Source organism: Mixophyes fleayi, chromosome 4 (genome assembly GCF_038048845.1).
Source record: "Mixophyes fleayi isolate aMixFle1 chromosome 4, aMixFle1.hap1, whole genome shotgun sequence".
In the NCBI taxonomy this organism is placed as follows: domain Eukaryota; kingdom Metazoa; phylum Chordata; class Amphibia; order Anura; family Limnodynastidae; genus Mixophyes; species Mixophyes fleayi.
In genome coordinates, this window is record NC_134405.1 from 190,975,514 (window position 1) to 190,995,303 (window position 19,790).

General features: G+C 39.7%; 1 protein-coding gene across 2 annotated transcripts in view; it reads left to right on the forward strand.

Annotated features, from left to right (window-relative positions):
* Positions 1-19,790, forward strand: part of DOCK4 (dedicator of cytokinesis 4) — a 276,189-nt gene that overhangs the window by 242,947 nt on the left and 13,452 nt on the right. For both annotated transcript variants that reach the window (XM_075209020.1, XM_075209021.1), the window contains 6 exons: positions 3,747-3,866; positions 4,230-4,351; positions 8,865-8,985; positions 14,581-14,662; positions 17,045-17,154; positions 18,669-18,741. In XM_075209020.1, coding sequence (XP_075065121.1) covers positions 3,747-3,866; positions 4,230-4,351; positions 8,865-8,985; positions 14,581-14,662; positions 17,045-17,154; positions 18,669-18,741 — 628 coding nt within the window. The remainder of the gene's footprint in view (positions 1-3,746; positions 3,867-4,229; positions 4,352-8,864; positions 8,986-14,580; positions 14,663-17,044; positions 17,155-18,668; positions 18,742-19,790) is intronic.

Here is a 19,790-nt window from a genome sequence, read left to right on the forward strand (position 1 = left end):
TTTGAGGGGCATGTTATAGGTAATGCAGAATATATGCTCCAATTCTCTCTACAATGGCAATTTGAGAAGAAAGGTACGTATTTTTCTAGCAAATGGTGATCTGCGTTCCAAGACAAAGAAGAGAAGGAGATTGTGCTAGTGAGAGTAGAGTAAATGGAAACCCAGATTCTGGAGCCCTGATGGAAGTGCCAGAGAGGACACTGTGTAAATGAAAGGCAATAAAGTAAAACTGTAGGTTGGGGACACTAAGGCCTTCCCCTTTAGCAGTTTTGTGGAGGGTTGGCACAGTGCCGTAACTAGACATTTTAGTGCCCTGGGCGAGACAGGGCACCGGCGCCCCCCATCTAAGTGGGAGTGGCATTTGACAAGTGGGTGTGGCCAACCTAATGTGTGGGTGTGGCTAGCACTTTACTGAAAGAATAATATATATACATATATATATATATATACACACACATACACATATACACATATATACACACACACACACACACACACAGTGGTGGGATTCCATTAACCTAGCTTTTTTTTATATAGAAAGGAGAAGCCCTATGACATACATTGCTATTTTAATATAGTACACTAAAAAGAGGCAAGATGGGAATATTAGGTCAAGTAACAGAACAGATCTTATAGGTCAGGGGGTAGTAAAGAAAATAAATGTGTGCCTCCTTTAGCACTCACAAGTGCCCACAAGCAAAAAGGATATTTATTTTTGCAGAACACAAATTTTTTTTTTAATTTAGTTTTTTTTCTAAAATACATTTGACCTACTAACTTGCTGGATAAGTTAATAAATAAGCACTTTGGGTAATTCCAGATCGCTTACAGATCAATTGTTTAGTAAAACAATTACTGGATTGTTGTAAAAGGCATTTTGCAAAAAAATACTGGGTTTTGAATATTGAGTGACCTCCTAAGCTGAGTAAAAATACATAGCCTGCCCACACACACATAATATAAATACAATTTTACTTACCTGTCCTGTGTCCTGTGTCCTGTGTCCTGTGTCCTGTGTCCTGTGTCCTGTTGCCTCTGCCCCAGCAGTGCTCCTCGCTGAATATGACGTCGGGCGTGATGACGTCACATTCAGTGGGAGCGAGGAGACTGCTGGGAACCGCCGGGAGATCAGGTGACTTTTTTTTTTTTTTTTTTCTTCCCCTTTTGTATTAACTTTATTGACTTTTTTTTTTTTTACTATGCCGGCAGGTAGGGGAAGGTAGCGGGCGGCTGCTGCGCCCTCTTGGGCTTGCGCTCGGGGCGACGGCACCGCCCGCACCACCCTAGTTACGGCTCTGGGTTGGCATTTTCACATGCGAATAACTGCCTGTCCAGTTACAAAGATAGATGGACTTTGGGCAGAGTCTTAATTGAGAGATCCTAGAACATAAATGGCAGCCTCAGTGTAGCGTTCATTTTAACCACATTCGCCTGTCCAGTCCATGTGGTGTAAATAGAGTTCTACTTCTGTAAGTCATTTGTGATATTTTTGAATACTGACAGATATTTCAATATATACAACTGTTCATATTTTCTTTTGAGGAAGATCCCTAAGTATTTGAGGCTGTGGGTTTGTCATCTAGAGTTGAAGTTTATAGACAGCTGACATCAGAGTGATGGAAAGAGGTTAAGATCAAATACCTCAGTTAATCTTAACTTTGAATTAGAGATATCTCTAAAAGTAATGTTTTCACAGTCCAAATTTTCATATCTGGGTTCATCCCAGATATGAAATGTTTGGAATTAGTTTGAATTTTAGAGGTATAAGGCTCCATCATGAACTCAAAATTTAGCAGGGATTTTTTTGTAAAATTGGTCTTGGGGGGGGGGGGGGGGATTAAGTGGACAGAGCATTGTGATGAAATATAGCAAAAAGCTCTTATGAAAGAAGTGGAAAAGACTAACAGTTAAGCGATAGACCTCCCATTTAGTGCAGTGCCTCCTGAACACAAGGGTTTAGCCACAGTAGGCCCACAGTGTCTGAGAGTCGACTAGCATGAACATATAATAAAGAGAGAACCAAGGAAACTGCATTCTCAAAAGTAAAAGAGGTGAACACTAGTATGGTAAGGAATTAACATTTTCACCATGTGGCGTATTATCGAAGAGGGAGATCTGAATTCCTGAAGAGGAATCAAGTTTGCCAGGGAAGATGTTCTGAATGGTTCCCTTTTAGCTTAATTAATATAATGTGCAGACATCTTTCAATGTATGAATGTTATAATCAGGATAGGTTTTAGATTCTGCCTTTAGTGTTTAGGACAAATATATGAGAATACAAGTGTATAACTTCATGATGGATGAGAGTCCAGGGAAAACCACAAAGAGCAATGAATAGACATGGTTAAGTGAAAAGTCCAGGGTGAGAAATTCAATTCCTTAATCTAACTGGCTGACTATAAATGCTCAGGTGCAGGCAGGAACTAAGCATTTGGAGGAACCACCAAAGAAATGATGCCATAGACCATTCAGGGGAGTGCCGTTTCCCCTATGTGATGAGGAGGTCAAATAGCATGGAGGCTCATTAGATAAGAATCCCAGTGTTTGGATTACTTCCATTCCTTGATCTGGAATCTTGATGGTATATTACTTGATGTTGCAAATGAAAGCCAAGTGTAAGGTGAAACCCCATCCGTATTTTACTTCTGTTATTTTTTGAGTGTGCTTGTCGTAGTAGTTGCAACACAGTGTTACGAGAAGGCTTTAATGTTCAGGTCAGTAGATATAGAAGGAGAGGCCTGGTGGTCTGGTGCAGTTGGGCCCTAGGAGGTTCCTCACGGGGCAACACCAAAGTTTATCTGTGAGGTGAACTTCTGCATAATGAGGCCCCAGGATGACTGGTTCCTCTTTCATGCTCCATCTTCTGCTCATTCCATCCATACCACACCACTGGTAGCTGCACACAACTGCCCCTTGCTAAGACCCCTTTATTGTTGGAGGCTGATAATGCTGCTGCCTAACAATAGTCGCACGTGATTTCCGCACCAGCTATTACACTTGTTATTCCCTTACCTTATGTATCAATTGTTTATTTCACCTCATAGATTGTAAGCTCATTTGGTCATCTTTACATTGTATGCAATTTGCATCATAATCACCTCAATGTGCAATGCCTCATAATATGCCAGCTCTTTATAAATACTATTTGAGATCTGAACATTTAACAGGCAGATCAAGAGGCAGAATCTATTCCATTTGGATTGTAGCCTATTAGTGCAGTCAGAATATGAGCACAATCAGGCATCTTTTGACCACATTTACCAACATGCTGATAACAATCCTATTTATTTCCGATTTAATCAATTTCATGGATTTTGCCCATTACCAAATAGCATCCGTGGTGTGGCGAACATTAGCTTCACCTGGACTACTGTGGATTTTTTTACTTACTTTTTTGACTTTAGATTCTGATTTTAGCATTTTGATTTTACCCAGTCCAATTTATGTATCCATTATTCTACAGGTTTTAACTTTAATACCAATTTTTTTAATGGTTAACTATATATGAAATTGTTAGCCTCTAGCTTTGGCTGACTAGGAATGCAGCCGAGTTGATGAGTCACAGACATGCAAAGGGAACAAATCTGATAAAATACTAAGACGCACTGAATATAGTTAAGAATAGTAATTGACTGGGAATTACAAAACAGTTATTATATATTAGGATAGGTCAGTCAAAAGTTCTTTTCCCTCTTATTTATGGTTTATTGTTAATGAAAATTGGGCTTTGTGTTTTGTTTTTTAAGGCCCAGATTTTGGAGTTTGGTTTAGCTGTACATGAGAAGTTTGTGCCTCAAGATATGAGACCTTTACATAAGAAGATGGTGGACCAGTTCTTTGTACTGAAATCAAGTCTGGGAATACAGGTATGGAAACCGTAATGATTTTACGGATTGTTGGTTAAATTCAGGTAATGTAAATTTTGAGCAAAATTGAATATTAAGCAACAGTGACATCTTTTGGTTAATAGGTTTAATTACCTCTTGCTTTGATGGAAAAAAAGTTAAGAATTTACACATAAGGTGTCCGACATGGTGCCCCTACACTTACAGTTAGTGTTAACACAGGCAGGATGATGGTGTTTTTCTAACAGATTAAATAACTATTGTATATCCCTTGCAACTCCATTTGTGTTCTAGAATTTAAGATGGTATTATGTCCTATAGGATCATGCTTTTCTCATATGTGCCCACATTTTATGTGCTAATATTTTTTCTTTGGACTATCAGGATTTCTCCGCTTGTGTACCAGCTAGTCCTGTTAATTTCCCCAATGGAAGTCCTCGTATACCTAGAAACTCAGCACCTGCGATCATGGGTCCAGATGCTGCACGTGTGATACCTAGACGAAGGTGATGCTCAAATAATGTCATTCCTGTGCAAATTCTATGTGTGTGTGTGTGCACATTGCTTATAAAGTGAGATGCATATTAAACATAATTTTTCTTACCTTCACCTGGGGAACTATGTTTACCATGGGGAGGGGGGGGGGAGTTGTATGAGGAAACGTGGAGTAGGCACTCAAATAGTTAACTTCCTGACGACATGCTATAGCCCCTCTGCAACCAGGTGCAAACCTCAGTGTATTTTGAGTGCCAGTGGAGTAGGACCTCTGGTGTGCTGCTCTGCAGGTACCCTTCTTGCAAGGATTAGTTTATTTTTTCATTTAAGAAGCTGAACAAACAGGTTTATCTTGTAGGGGGTGTATGTTCATGCTGCACATACACAGAGAGTGTCTGGGCTGGCAGGATTCCCTGGAGCGCAGCGAACAGCATCGGGCATGATGAAGAAGAAAAGCCTGGATCATAGTAGTAGTAGTTGACTTCTCTAAGTGACTGTTACCCATAGCCCCATCCTGATTCCAGCGCTGCCTTCAGTGAGCGCCGCGTCTCAGCGTTTTGGGTGCTATTTTGGAATATACCAAGTCCTCTCCTAAATGGAGGGGAGGACATGGAGGCAGCAGAGGAAAAAAAAAAAGCACCAGCAGACTGACCAAATCTAATTCTCATTCTCTACTTCCCCTATTTCTAGGACCACATCTCTTATGGATAGCACACTATCCTCTTCCGTTTTTAGTCCACTACCATATTATATTGTGCCTTGGGATATATATTTTTTTTATAACAATATGCCCCTTACTCACTTACTAACAGCAGAGAGCCAGCAGACACAGACTTTGGAGCCCATGAAAAAGAAAGCAGGGAGAGCATGCTCCTCTGTCTCCTACTACTTCCCTGATTCGATAGCTTACACACTGTGACTTCCCTGCGTTGTTCAGTGGAGGTCACATGACCGGGGAGTTGCGCTGGCTGGGGACCGATCTGCCCCTGCCTGCACCTGAAGCCATCGGAGTGCTGGCTGGGGACTGATCTGTCCCTGCCAGCATAGTAGCCACATTTGTAAGTTAAAGGAGCCGCGGGTTGGCCACCCCTGCTCTAGAAAGTTATTTTTCTTTCCTTTTCTGAAAAACAAAACACACCTTCTCCCAATTATTCCTGGGTGTGGTTGCTACCTTCTGCCTCTATTAGATAGGTGGCAGGTAATAGAGGCAAATCATTACCTTGTTATATGTCAGACAAGGACGAGACACCCCAGGCTAAATATTACACCTGCTCCAAATGTAAAGCAAAGCTTACCGGTGGATATATGTATGCTATTGCTTTGGAGTAGACATTGTGCCACACAAACACATTTTGTACCTAGGTTTGCAAGAATACGCTGGGACATATGTACATGGGTGTCTGGGTATGTATGTATGTGTATGTGTGTGTGTGTATATATATATATATATATATATATATATATATATATATATATATATATATATATATATATATATATTCATATTACATTATGTTTTTGGGAGGTACTGTGGGTTAATTCTCAGGCAAAATAGTATGCTGTAGAAAGTTTATTTTTCTTTCCTTTTCTTAAAAAAAGCAAAACAAAGAAAAACCCCAAAAAACAAATCACACCTTCTCCCAAATCGCTGTCTGCACTGACTCAGATGCTTCCCAGTCTAGCGGAGATCCCAGCATTGACTGGTGTACTCTCCCGTCCTCCTGCCCATTTAACCCCGTCTGCAGTACCATTGACACCAGCAGTAGGGCAGGAGGTGAAACTAAGCATTATTGGTCAGGCATCCATCTTCTCCTTCAGAGGACCCTTTCAATGAGATTCTGCTTGGTCCACGTCCTTAGTTAGGGACCTGGACCAGTTAAATCAGTTTCTGGACTCTCCCAGAACCCAAGCGCGAAGCTGCAAGCATCATAGGTCCACTCCTCGCACTTTCTGAGTCAGCGGTCTTTGGTGGAGGAACGTGAGCTTCCTGAGGATTCTGACTCCCCCTCCTCCGGGTGGGAGATGTTTCTGAGAGTTCAGACATAAGGCATTGAAGATCTGGTTCTGGCTGTTCTCCAGGCATTGAATCTGTTGGCTCTAACCTCAGTCAGATCTAGGCCTCTTTAAGCGCAGGAAACAGCAGGTTGTCTCTTTTCCGGCATCTGTGGAACTTACTGATACAGCTGAGTCAAGTTGGAAACAGCCAGATCATAAGTTCATTATACCACACAGATTTCCTATCCTTTATCCCCTGCAGGCTGTAAATATGGCCCGCTGGGAACAGGTTCCTGGGGTGGATATGTTGGTGGCCAGGTTGGCTCACCATACTACTCTTCCATTCCCGGGTTCTGCGGCACTTCCTGACGCCATTGACCCCAAGGTGGAGGGTTTTCTTAAATTCATGTTCCTGGTGAAGATGCCTCTCTAAGACCTATGCTGTCTTCAGCGTGAGTCATCCGGTTAATTTAGACCCTGGCTGACCAGCAGGGTTACAAGAATCAGATCTTTTTCTCCTGGCTCTTCATTTAAAGGAAGCCTCAATTTACCTATATGAGGCTGCTCAAAACGCAGTTTCCTCATCTATTTCAGCATCTACCAGAGTGGGCCCGTAGGACTCTCTGGCTGAGTTCCTGGGACCCCGACGCAGAGTCAAAGAAATTTCTGGAAGCTCTTCCCTACTCTGGTTCAGTCCTCTCTGGCCTCTTTAGATAATATTGTCTGTCAGGCCCCGGGAGTTAAGAATACTTTTCTTCCAGTGAGTAGCCGTAAACCAAATAGGGTTCCCAGGTTTGGGTCCTTTCACTAACCTCTTTGTGGGGTTCCTTTTGAAGCGAGTAATTCCCATCTCCCAGACAAACCAACAGCCTGACTGGACCATCCCCTCTCCACGCACACAGGGGTAGGGGGACGCCTACTGTGGGTCAGAATTCTTGGGGCAGAGTCCTTCCAGAACTGGAGGAGAGGAGGGCTCATACAATGGGTCGAGATAGTCGTTCCTCTAAGGTCATCCCCCCACTATTACGGTTTCCCTGTTTCCCACACAGCTTACATGTGGTCCCATAAGGATGACACTAATGTGAAACCAGGTGGTTGCTTCACTTCCTTCAGCAGCAATCATCTACAGGAAGATGAAAGGGAGACTGTTCCTTGCATTTCCTTGGCCCCTCAGGCCCCTACTCAGGAGGTGGCTAGGCATGACAGTTTATACTTTTCCAATACTCAACTTGGGGCATTTATTTTGGATGGCTGGGACGCAGATCTGCAGCTTGGTTACCTAAAAGTTCAATTGTCTGTATTATCTTATCTACAGAAAATAGCAGATATTCCGGAGGTTCGGACTTTCCTTCAAGGGGTTCTGCATATTCAACCCCCTTATGTTACGTCCACGGCTCTCTGGGACCTAAACTCTGTTCTGGCCATGCTTCAGAGGTCTGCCTTTGAACCAACGGGTTCAACTGAATTAAGATTCCTTATGTGGAAGGTGGTATTTCTCATGGCCATTACTTCTGGTGGGTGTTGGAGCTTGGGTCCATTCCTGTTGGCCCCCCTTTCTCATCTTCCATGATGACAGGGTTGTGTTGAACAGTTCCGTCTTTTCAGCCAAAGGTGGTTTCAGGTTTTCTCCTGAACCTGGAGATTGTGGTCCCAGAGTGTTACAGGTGGTGGCTGCCCCTGCAGGCTCTTGCTCCACGGCTTATTTGGATGCGGATCATGTTCTCCGCATTGATATGAAACTGACACCTTCACTAGTTTCGGCCACACAGTGTTGCAGAGGTCTCTCCCTTAGGGGGCTGCTTTAGATCGTCCCCATGGTAAGCAGGGTCCCCTAGGTGGAGGTACACTGGGTGTTTATAATACAAAAGCCCAAAGGAAGGGAACTCACACTGCGGTTTGCATGGGGTTGCAGAGAGGACATAGCCAGTCGGCAGGAAGTTTATTATTTGAGTGCCTACTACATGTTCCCTTATACAACCCCCATGGTAAGCGCCCCCCCCCCCCCCCCCGATGGACTCTGAGAAATGGATTTAACGTGAGTAGAAAATCCTCTTTTTCTTTTTCTTATTATTCCAATTATTTATTAGTATCTATTAATTATTGTGAACTAGTATTTACAGTGCCACCGTGATTGCATGCACTGTTTAATCTTCTCAACTATAAAAGAGAGTATTTTATATTTATAGTCAGAAATGCATAGCAGAGCTGGTAGCTTCCACTTCGTTGGGAGAAGTTTCAAAGCAGACATGACAACTTGTTTTGGGGCTGTGTGTGAATCTCCATTTACTAAAGTGTCGTTCTCCATCCTTGTGTTCTTATACCAATTATGTGTTAATACCTTAAATGAGCTTCACAGAAGATCTGCTACTATCAATAGAATTAGTGAAGTTGCTCATGCTTGAAACAGGGTTGTTTGTCCTCTTCAAGAAAGCTTGTTCTCTGATTATCAGAAGAGCAATATAACTGATATACAGCATTTTTGACAAATGTACATATTGTTTTTCCATTTTGTTTTTATTTGTGGAACAGCCCTTTGAGCTACCCAGCTGTAAATAGATATTCTTCATCCTCTCTCTCGTCCCAAGCATCGGCTGAAGTTAGTAATTTGACAGGGCAGTCAGAAAGTTCTGATGAAGTCTTTCACATGCAGGTAGGTAATCAGCCTTGTTATGGGAGTACTATCCTCTGCGGTATCGTGTAGGTAACTCTGTTCATACAATACAGACTATGCCAGAATATTGTTGTCACAAACATAGAATTTATTTTTTCAGTATGGCGTTTCTTATAATTGTGCACAGCAACTGAAAAAAACAGAAAATTCAAAGTAAAACATCTATGTATAGAAAGTAGCAAATGATTGTAATATTAAAACATTAAAATGATATGTAAGAAGGGTAGATTGCGCAACAATCAGCTGCTGCTAAACCCCCTATAGGAGTCACACAATATTTCTTAAAATTGGACACAATATATATATATATATATGTGTATATGTATATATATATATATATATATATATATATATATATATATATATATATATATATATAGTGTTTCAGCGCTGCTGATTGTAATCACATAGATGTGTCTTACAATGAGGCGATATACATGTGAACAGAGAAAATAACCAATCTTATCTTCTTAACAATATATATATATATATATATATATATATATACACAAGTTAACCCGTGCATGATACTCATGCATTCTAGTCAAATCAAGCTACTTAAGGTGTTAAAAAGGTTCTTGTCATGCATTTGGGCCTAGCCCAGGCCTCCTCAGGGGAAGAGCGTTACTTCCCGACGCAAGCGCCCTTTTTTAACGTGGTTTTGTCCACATGTCACCACCTCATCATTCTTCTCCATCACCTCACCCTTCATTTTCATCGCCACATCTATCCAGATGTCTATCCAGACACAGGGATCTCTCTCAGCGGTCCTGAGTATCACACTCCTCTCACTCGGTCACCCCCGGCAACCACCAACCACTCCCCACTGTCACCCCCAGCAACCACCAACCACTCACAACTGTCACTTCTCCTTCAAGAAATATATATAATTTTTTTTTAAATCTTTATAAACACTTTTAACAATTAACAAATCAAATTAACAAATTAAAAACATCTTAGTATACCAAAGATATTGAAGAATTTAGTAGGTCATTGTATAACTCCGCCCAGCAGGTGGCGCTGCAGCTTGGTTTTATTTTTTCCACACACAGACAGACTAACACACGCCACTAGGCATTTATATTATATATATATATATATATATATATATATATATATATATATATATATATATAAATAAGATAATCCAAAATACTTATATTTTAGGAGTAGATCCGTGGGTCACCCTGTTCAGATCTTTCCTCCGTTATATATAGTGATATACCATAAAAAAAAAACACAAAAACACAACATAGTGTAATATTGTAACAACAAATAGCATTGTGTAGTGAATGTGAATCATTAATTAATCAGCTTCAATCCGATGATATCTTCTTATATATTTTGTATCTGGTGAGTGGATTCACATAAGTGCCTTGTATATATTAAACGTGTTCCATATATTGTGATTGATATCTTCACCCAACTCCTTAAGTGATAATACTTACAAGATAAAAAGAGATAGTAGGCCTGGGTTCAAATTCTTTTGAAATCCTCCATAAGAATAATCAGGGTTTTTCTCCCAAATGGATATTTTCAGTATTGAGTAAAAAGAGAAAAAAACGGATCTAGTGTGATACCGTTGACTACAAAATTTATTGCACATACATAGCATAGACACAAATAAAATAACATAAAAAAATATAAAAACTGGACCATAGGATTGTGAGGGTCCCTACCAGATATAGGTGGATAAACAGCTTGTAGTTTTATATCCCCGGGGTCCACTTTTCTGATTGTTATAAGATGGTATAGATGGGGTCCTCATAAATTCCAGGTCCAGTAGCCCTATTTCACCAACGCGTTTCAACCTCTCAAAGTATGTCTTTTTCAAGGATAGGGCTGGTGTAAAATGAGCACTCTTTTATACAGGAAGTTGTCATAATGGTAGTTCAAAGTTTACATTTAAACTTCATAAAAAACATTACTTTCATATATATAACAAGAGTCTGCTGAAATTGATGTTATAGGAGGTCAGAAGACTCTCTACACCACCTAAAATTATTCATTTATACATACATCTTAGGTGGTATTTAACAATCTTTTACATATTTTTACATATATTAACATATTCTTAACATATATCTTCCATTATTGTCCCCTCCTCTACCTCTTTATTCCAATAAATAATGAATAATCGTCTAATAGATTGCTCAAGATATTCGAATTCTTGCTCAATTGTAAATCGTAGGGGGACGCCGTTTGCGTTCCACCCCTACTTCCGGTTTTGCGTTTCACTATGGGATCGTGTGGAGCGCATATGCGTTCCACCGTCCACTTCCGGTCTGTATTTTTGTTAATAGCGCTTTAGGCCCTAGTGTTTTAATCTGTAGTTGGAACGCTAAATGCGCTCCACTACTCTCCCTCTCGGACCACAATAGTTGGTCACTTCCAGAAAGGTCTCCATTCCTGGCGAGTGGAACGCAAAAGCGTTTCATCCGAGGATTTTTACGATGATCTACAAAGGAAAAAATAGCTTATTGCAAAAATTAGATCTATTTCTGCCGAAACTTGATCTTTATTCAAGGGGATTCGAAAATTCTTAAATATTTATTTATTTAATTTATTTTTATATATATATATATATATATATATATATATATATATATATATATATATATATATATATATATATATATATATATATATATTATAAATGGCCAGTGGCGTGTGTTAGTCTGTCTGTGTGTGAAAAAAAAAAACCAAGCTGCAGCGCCACCTGCTGGGCAGAGTTATACACTGACCTATATATTTCTTGAAGGAGAAGTGACAGTTGGGAGTGGTTGGTGGTTGCCGGGGGTGACAGTGGGGAGTTTTTAACACCTTAAGTAGCTTGATTTGACTAGAATGCATGAGTATCATGCACGGGTTAACTGACCTACTAAATTCTTAGTGTGTGTGGAAAAAAAACCTCAAAAAGGGCTGAAATTTGGCATACTGACATTATTAACGAGTTGAGGGGTCAAACTCATTTTCGTGAGGTAATTTTACCTCATGAACACACATGTGTACAGTGGCGGATCCAGGGGGGTGCGATCGGGGCAATCGCCCCCCCCCTAGCAGGGGTTTGCTGCCGACGGCTGCACAGTATGTGCAGGTCCGTTTGGCAGTGTCAGTGTGCTGCCCGGCTGCTCTGATTGTGTTTTAAACACACTGTCCCTGCCTGTCACTGCCGAGCGGACCTGCACATACTGTGCAGCCCCCGGCAGCCTCAGAAGTCGGAAAGGGGGCGGGGCCTAAATCGCCCCGCCCTAACATCCCCGCGGGGAACAAACATTTTCTAGATCCGCCCCTGCATGTGTAGCGGCGTGTGTTAGTGTGTGTGTGTGTGGAAAAAACTATTTTCTCAGAAAGGGCTCATCCGAATGACCTGAAATTTGGTATACTGACATTATTTGACAAAAAAATGCATGAGTATCATGCACGGGTTAACTTGTGTGTGTATATATATATATATATATATATATATATATATATATTGTTAAGAAGATAAGATTGGTTATTTTCTCTGTTCACATGTATATCGCCTCATTGTAAGACACATCTATGTAGATATATATAAATATTAAAACATGTTTACCTTGCTACATTAAGGACTGTTGCACAAAAGCTCATACACATAAGCAGTTTAGCTGAGGCGCTCAAGTGGAGTATGTCATGGGGATTATTGATCCATATCCTTAAAGAACAGTACCTGCACATGGACTTTTAGACAATAACAAATTGCTAGAGTATGCACTTTTTTTCTCCTTCCATTCTCCGTCATGCACGTTGTCTAATGTCCATAAACCATCCATGTAGTGTATGGATCAGTGCTCAAGTTCCATTTGTGTTGAGCATGCAGTTTCCTAACTTGCTCTTTAATAAAAATCAGTATATTTTCCAGCGGGTAGTTGGTACAGATTTAGGTTCTCTGATCATCTAAAATCCTTAGTACAAAGTCAAGAAGGCACACTGTAGAGGAGGAGTTATGGTAATTATATATTTTGATACATTAGATAACTACTAAAAATTATGTATATTATAGAATTTCTCCTATAAAAGCTGTTTCTATATTGTGTAAGTATATAAACACACACACACACTTACACAAGGGTTGCACAAATAATAGTCGCAGTGGAAAATAAAAAATGCATCCCAATGACCAGGGCAAGGGACTGATGCTGGGATTAAGGGTCCCTGTGTCATGTAACTGGAAGCCGCTGCATTCCCAGTTAGTGTGAAAATTAACATTCACCATTTTAAAATATCAGCTGAGATAGGTGTGAGCAGGAAGATCAATTGGAAGCTGAAAGCAATGTGCTTGCTTATTTGTATTTGCCTGCATGGCAACAAAATCCTCTGCAGCGTTGCAGTCAGTGTAACAAATAACTGAGACCTGGGAAAAGCAGCTGCATGTTGCAGCCACCAGGACTATGATGAGGGGAAAGGTGGGTTGGGAGACTAGTCATCATCATAATCATCATCTGTTTATGTAGAGCCACTAATTCCGCAGCGCTGTACAGAGAACTCGCTCACACCAGTCCCTACCCCATTGGAGCTTACAGTCTAAATTCCCTAACATACACACACATACAAACAGAGAGACGCTGTGGTGTTACTGATGTTGTGCAGGCATTGATTCATATGTGCAGGCACAGTGGTTAGTATGTGAATGCAATGGTTAACATCTAAGGACAAATGCAGGTATACGCAGGCACTAGCATACTGTGCAAGCACGAGATCATATGTAGGGGTGTTATATGGGGCACTGGTATAATGATGCTGGTACACTGTGAGGGCATAGACTGCTGTTGGTCTAATGTTGGACACTAGTGTATATTTTGCATAAAATCCCTAATCTTTATTAATTTTTTAACTTATTGTCATTATTTTTAAAAAAATTTATTAATGTGTGTTCCACTAACATATTATCTGTAACAATTTGCAGGCCCATAACCTTTGAATCTGGCTTTCATATAAATTTGTCCAGGACTCACAAACATACACATATTGTAGCATTTATTGTATATGTTAAAACTAAAGAGGGTGAAATAATTTTTTTTTCGATTTTTTTTTTTTTTTTTTTTTATTTTTTTTTTTTTTTTATTTTTTATATACATGTTTCTCATATCTCCAAAAAATCCAATGTAATCCTAACTCACCACCACCAATTATTGTTGAGTCCCTATATCAATTGAAACTCTCCATTTCAGTATAAACATCTCTCTTATATTGCTTAGCTTACCACTTTTGCTCCTGAAGTCTGGATTGTCATCAGGCTGCCTAATTTTATTCAGTATGAAGGGTATTAATGAGCTAGCTTATGGGGAATTGGATTGTGGAATATTGTGAATGCCCATCTTTATGTCCAGGTTTCGACATGCAAATCAGTACGGCCTAATCATGACTGCACAATCTATTACTTCTGTAGTGGGAGAGGAAATGGGAGATACTGGTTTGCCATGGAACATTTTGAGACAGTCCACTACATTATGGTGTGGTACATGGTCTGCAGCAGAAGACACCAAAACATACGTATAGACATATATATATGTCCCTGAATTTGCACTGATTTTATTATGTCTATTTCAGCCAAGTCCTTCTACCTCAAGTCTGAGTTCGACACATTCCGCCTCCCCAAATGTGACAAGTTCTGCCCCATCAAGTGCCAGAGGTACTGTGCGTGTATTGTATGTGTAATACAGGTATAGAATATATATATATATATATATATATATATATGACAAAAGTAATATATGAATATTATGACATAAGATGGACACACCAATATAAAGCCACTTAATGGGTTGTTAAGCAACCATGTGCCACTTACTGACATTATGTCAGTGGTGGTGGGAAGCCTTGTCTGAGAGTTTGTTCTAGGATATCTCACAAATGCTTGATTGAGTTCAGCCCTGCTGACTGAGAAGACCATGACTTACATCATTGTTACGCTGATGAAACTATTAGCTGACCATGCATGCTCTGTGGATGAGGGCATTGTCAGTATGGCACCCTTCCATTCAGAAAACAAATGCTGCAACATGGGGTGGAGATTATAACTCTATACCATTAAATAGTTGAACACTTACCTTCTAAGAGAATGTTACCCACATAATTACCCAATTCATGCCATTATGGAACCCTCAAAACCCTTTGCATTCGGGAAAAAAAAACTCATTGCTTTAATTCTTTAGGTTGGTGCCACATGTACACTCATGCATTTGTCAAGAACATAATGAAGTATGATTAATCTGACCATATCACTTTCATCCACTGCTTTGTAGTAAATTGCGTGTGTTCTTTGCACCACTGAGCTCACAGACGTGCATTGCCATGTGTGATGAGCAGTTTATGCACTGCAACCGGATTTTCTGCTCATTATTATTATTTGTTATTTATTTGCATGGCATCACAAATTGCGTAGCGCCTGACATAGTAGTACAAATATAACACAATTCAGCTTTAGACATGACAGGGACAAACAAGGAAGACAGACTGGAAGTACGCAAGACATTTGGTAGAGGACCCTGCCTGTGAGAGCTTACATTCTAGAGGGAGGGGGTAGTGAGAAAAATTAGGAACTAAATGGACACTAAGTTTAGCTGTCCAGGTGGGAAACAGAGGAGGTGGAGGCTAAACAGTCGAACTGGCAGTTCGTATCACAGGTTGAAATTTTTGTCTTTTCAAATTAATACAATTATACACAATCACAATCCTGGGGGTAAATGTATGAACCTCCGATTTCTGCAAGTCGCAGGAAATTGATGGCTTTGCAGTGAAAATTTAAAGCGGCAATGGTTTTTTCCTCTGAGTTCCATGCTGATATCACCTTAGAAAACATCTATTCGAGAAACATAGGCAAACTGAGCCGTCTTTGTTGTGGAGTGTTTGGCAGGAGCTTCAGTGACAGTCACCCCACTTCTACAGTCCCTTGGGCCTCCTCTTGTAGCTAGACATAATTAAAGGGAACCAGGGCAATCTAGGCCGACAATGATGGGATGTTTACATAATTAATGCATGCGTCACATCTGTGTGGAAATTCTTGCTTTCAGTGTGCTTGTTTTCCCTCATTTACATGTGCCTATCCATCCATCCAACCACCCGCCCACCCACAGTAGTCGAAGTGGGAATTTGGAAGTAGTGGTATGGAAATTTGAAGCAAATGTCCAGGAGCATGAGGGCTGCATAGGACCCTAGAAGCTCTATGGATTTTGATGACATTATTATACATTTATCCACAGTCTGAATCATACCAAAACATTTTCCCTGCAGTGAGTATAGACATGCATGCCTCCAGATACACCAGGGCCATCTTTTCCATTGGGCACAATGGGCAGCTGCCCGGGGGCCCCACAGGCAAGAGGGCCCCATAGGCACGGCTCTTAATGAGAATAAATAATCCTGCAAAAGAAAAAACCTGCAAAAAAAACCTTCAAGGGTCACTGAGCAAGTACATCTATCTATCTCTATCTCTATATCTGTATCTGTATACATCTATATATCTATATTTATATCTATATCTAGGGGCCCCGGTGCACTGCTTTGCCCGGGAGCCCATAATGTTGTTAAGATGGCCCTGAGATACACCCAGCTCTTGAACACCTTCAGGTTCCACACAATGACATCCTTAGCATCCCCGGCCAAGACCTAAACCAATCAAATACAACATCATCCTCAAACAGGAGAGTAGAGCAATTAGGTGTGACCTTCATATATGAGAAGTGTATGTTATATACCCATATGTTAAATGTCAGTAACCTTTTGTGATGCAGATTACCCCTTGCAGTGACTCACACTGACAACTATAGGACTATGACGGATACAGCAGTATTAAATAAAATACTTGCACTTCTGCGTTGTGAAGCGATCCATGTTAACGACTAGGAGTAGCATTAGAGCTTCTCCATGCCCTGACTGATTTCCTTACACTTGTGTGACCACATTTACAAAGCACAAATTGTACGATTATTTTGAACCAGTAACACGTTAACATCACCTTATAGGCACCAGAACCTTCCTCCAGCTGTACTGATTGTTGTTTCTTCTATTCTAGCTTCTCCACTCTTATCTGACAAACACAAGAATTCCAGAGAAAATTCCTGCCTGTCCCCAAGAGAGAGGCCCTGCAGTGCCATATTTCCAATCCCAGCTGAACCTCCCCAGGTAGCCAGCCTGTTGTCAGACAACTGACAGTATGTGTGTGCTTTCAAACAGAGATCAGAATACCATACTGCGTAGTGCGTTAATATATGCATTTGACTAATAAACCTGATAAATAACAGATACAGTAGATGCAGTCAGTATATTGTGTTGACTATGCTTTGAATACCCATTGAAACTTTGCCCTAGTGCAACTGGGAATAACATGCTATGGAAGGCATATGTATAATATCTCTATATCTTTGGCGCATTGAATGGTTAATAGGCTACTGCTGTTGTTGTCAGTAAAAGGTCATTACTGCTGTGATACAGCTATGTGCTGTTCTTACTAAGTAGCTAATCTTTTGTAAGAAAATCATCTAGCTATGTTATTCTCAATACCTTTTTACTTTTCATTGTTTGCTGGAATGTTGCCTGGTAACCTGAAGCTAAGAAAGTAGAGAAAGTTAAGACATGTTCTCCCTTTTAATCATGTTGAAATGTTTCTTGAATACTAAAGGATATTTATAGCTTGGTGCTTAAATGTGTAGTGTTATGTAAATGTTTTCAAGTTTTTGTAAACTTTACATTTTTTTTTTTATTTTTTTTTTTACTGAATTTATAATTTAAAAATTATTTAACCAACATTGTTCTGGGGGACTATCATCTATTTTTATTTTGTTTCTTACAAATAGCTGCTTATATCAGTCATCACTGTGTTTATATTATTTACAATATGGTTTCTTTTCTTGTTAATGTATTTGTATTTCAAAGGTTTTCTTCTGTTGCCAAAATTGTATCTGCTCTAAATATGATATATTCTTTCAGTAGATGAAGCGAACGTGTTTGCACACACTATATTCAGACTTCTCTTTATCCTATGACTGTTGCAGAGTGTGCTGCAGTGTTGAGCGGATGTATACCTGCAGAATTGCAGTCGCATTATAGCTTTTACACAGTACAAAAATGAGAAGTGCATTTATACTAGTTTTGAGAGCCTGGCACTCTGTTCTGCAGAAATAAATATGAAAGACGACCGTTAATACATCTATAAAGAATAGTGTAACTGTGCACTTACCCTAAGGTCTTTTGGCACCACCTCACTAAAATATAGATGCCTGCACCATAAAAACAAAATGAAAGGTTTGGTGTGTAAACTTTTTCTTGCCCCACTGACAGAACTGTTGTTGTTTTCTAGTTGTACATGGTTGGTGTTGCACTTATATTCTGTATAAAAGTACTGTAGAACGTTTAGAATATTATCTTAGTGTTAAAAGATCAGCGACTGGTGAAAGCAATCTAAGGGATCATGCCCATAGGTGTTTATTGTTTGGGTTTCACTAGTGTTTTTAAACACAAAAAAGTGCAGTGGAGATGAGGTCTTAAGTAGCCAGAGGAATAAAACACTATCAGAAAAGGTTATCATGCTTAAGCGAACAAAAACCAAGATATGTCACTGATTTTGCTAAACGTAAATGGTTACATGACTTAGGAATGGATGTGCTAACCTTTTTATGTTCATTATTCAATATTCCTAGAGAGTTTTTTTTAATCACACTGGAGAAAACAATTTGCCTCGGAGTGACCCAAATCTTTCTGCTCCAGACAAAGGTATGTCGGCTTTCTCTAGAAAGCACGGTGCTCCTTAACCACCAAAACTAATGTCTTTGTTTACTTTTTGCTGGTACTGCGTTTCAGTGCTAATAAAAGATAGGTGCAAAGGGATGATTATGTGCACACCAGAAAAATGGTTATTTTTTTTATTCTTGTATATACATATCCATTTTCTTTTTCATTTCATGACAGCAAAAGAAATCAAAATGGCCAAATGTCCGTATTTTTTTATAAAATATTTTTCTTTTAAATTATCACAAATTTATTTCAGCAATGATGATAACAATTGTATAAATTGTGTACTCCCAGTGCTTCTGTTATGTGGAAACAAATTCGGTTTTACCCTTGTAGATGGTGGTAATTACTAACCAGTAACACAAGCAATCTCCACAACGAACAGTAACATATGCAGCAATCGCCATATATGTGTAGGAGTTTATTTTCCTTTTTTCTTAGCTTTGTATTTTGTACGAGTATGTTGTTGTAATTAATTTATGTATGTAAATAGTTGTTGAGGTCTGCTGCTTGTTACTGTCGGTCGCTAAGACTGGTCGTGTTACTGGTTCGTAATAACCACCGCCTAGGTGTACTCCCTACAAGGGTAAAATATGACTCGCTTCAATATACCAGAAGCCCTGGTGGTCCACAAATCCCATTACACTCTGTGTAGCAGAAAGGCTAACTGTCCCCTTTAATATTGTGAAATTGGTCCCTTGCCTGTTCATAATTAGAAAATGCCGCTTTGAGTCTTTTGAATAAGATAGATGGAGGCCATTATTTTAGTACAAAATTATCTTAATTGCTAATCATTAAAGCTTGTAATTCAAGTTCTGAATAAAGAAAGTGACATGAGATAAAGAGCAGTCGGTGTAGTTGGCGCAGGCAGTGATATTCCTAGAGGTAAATCAGGTTTAATTGGACATTTTGATGCATCTGTGTTTTTACTTCATACTAAAATTTATTAATTACTTGGTTGTATGATATTTCCCTCAGTTATGAAGTGTGAGGATGAAAAAATGACTATTTACTAGCAAAGGTGATATGGT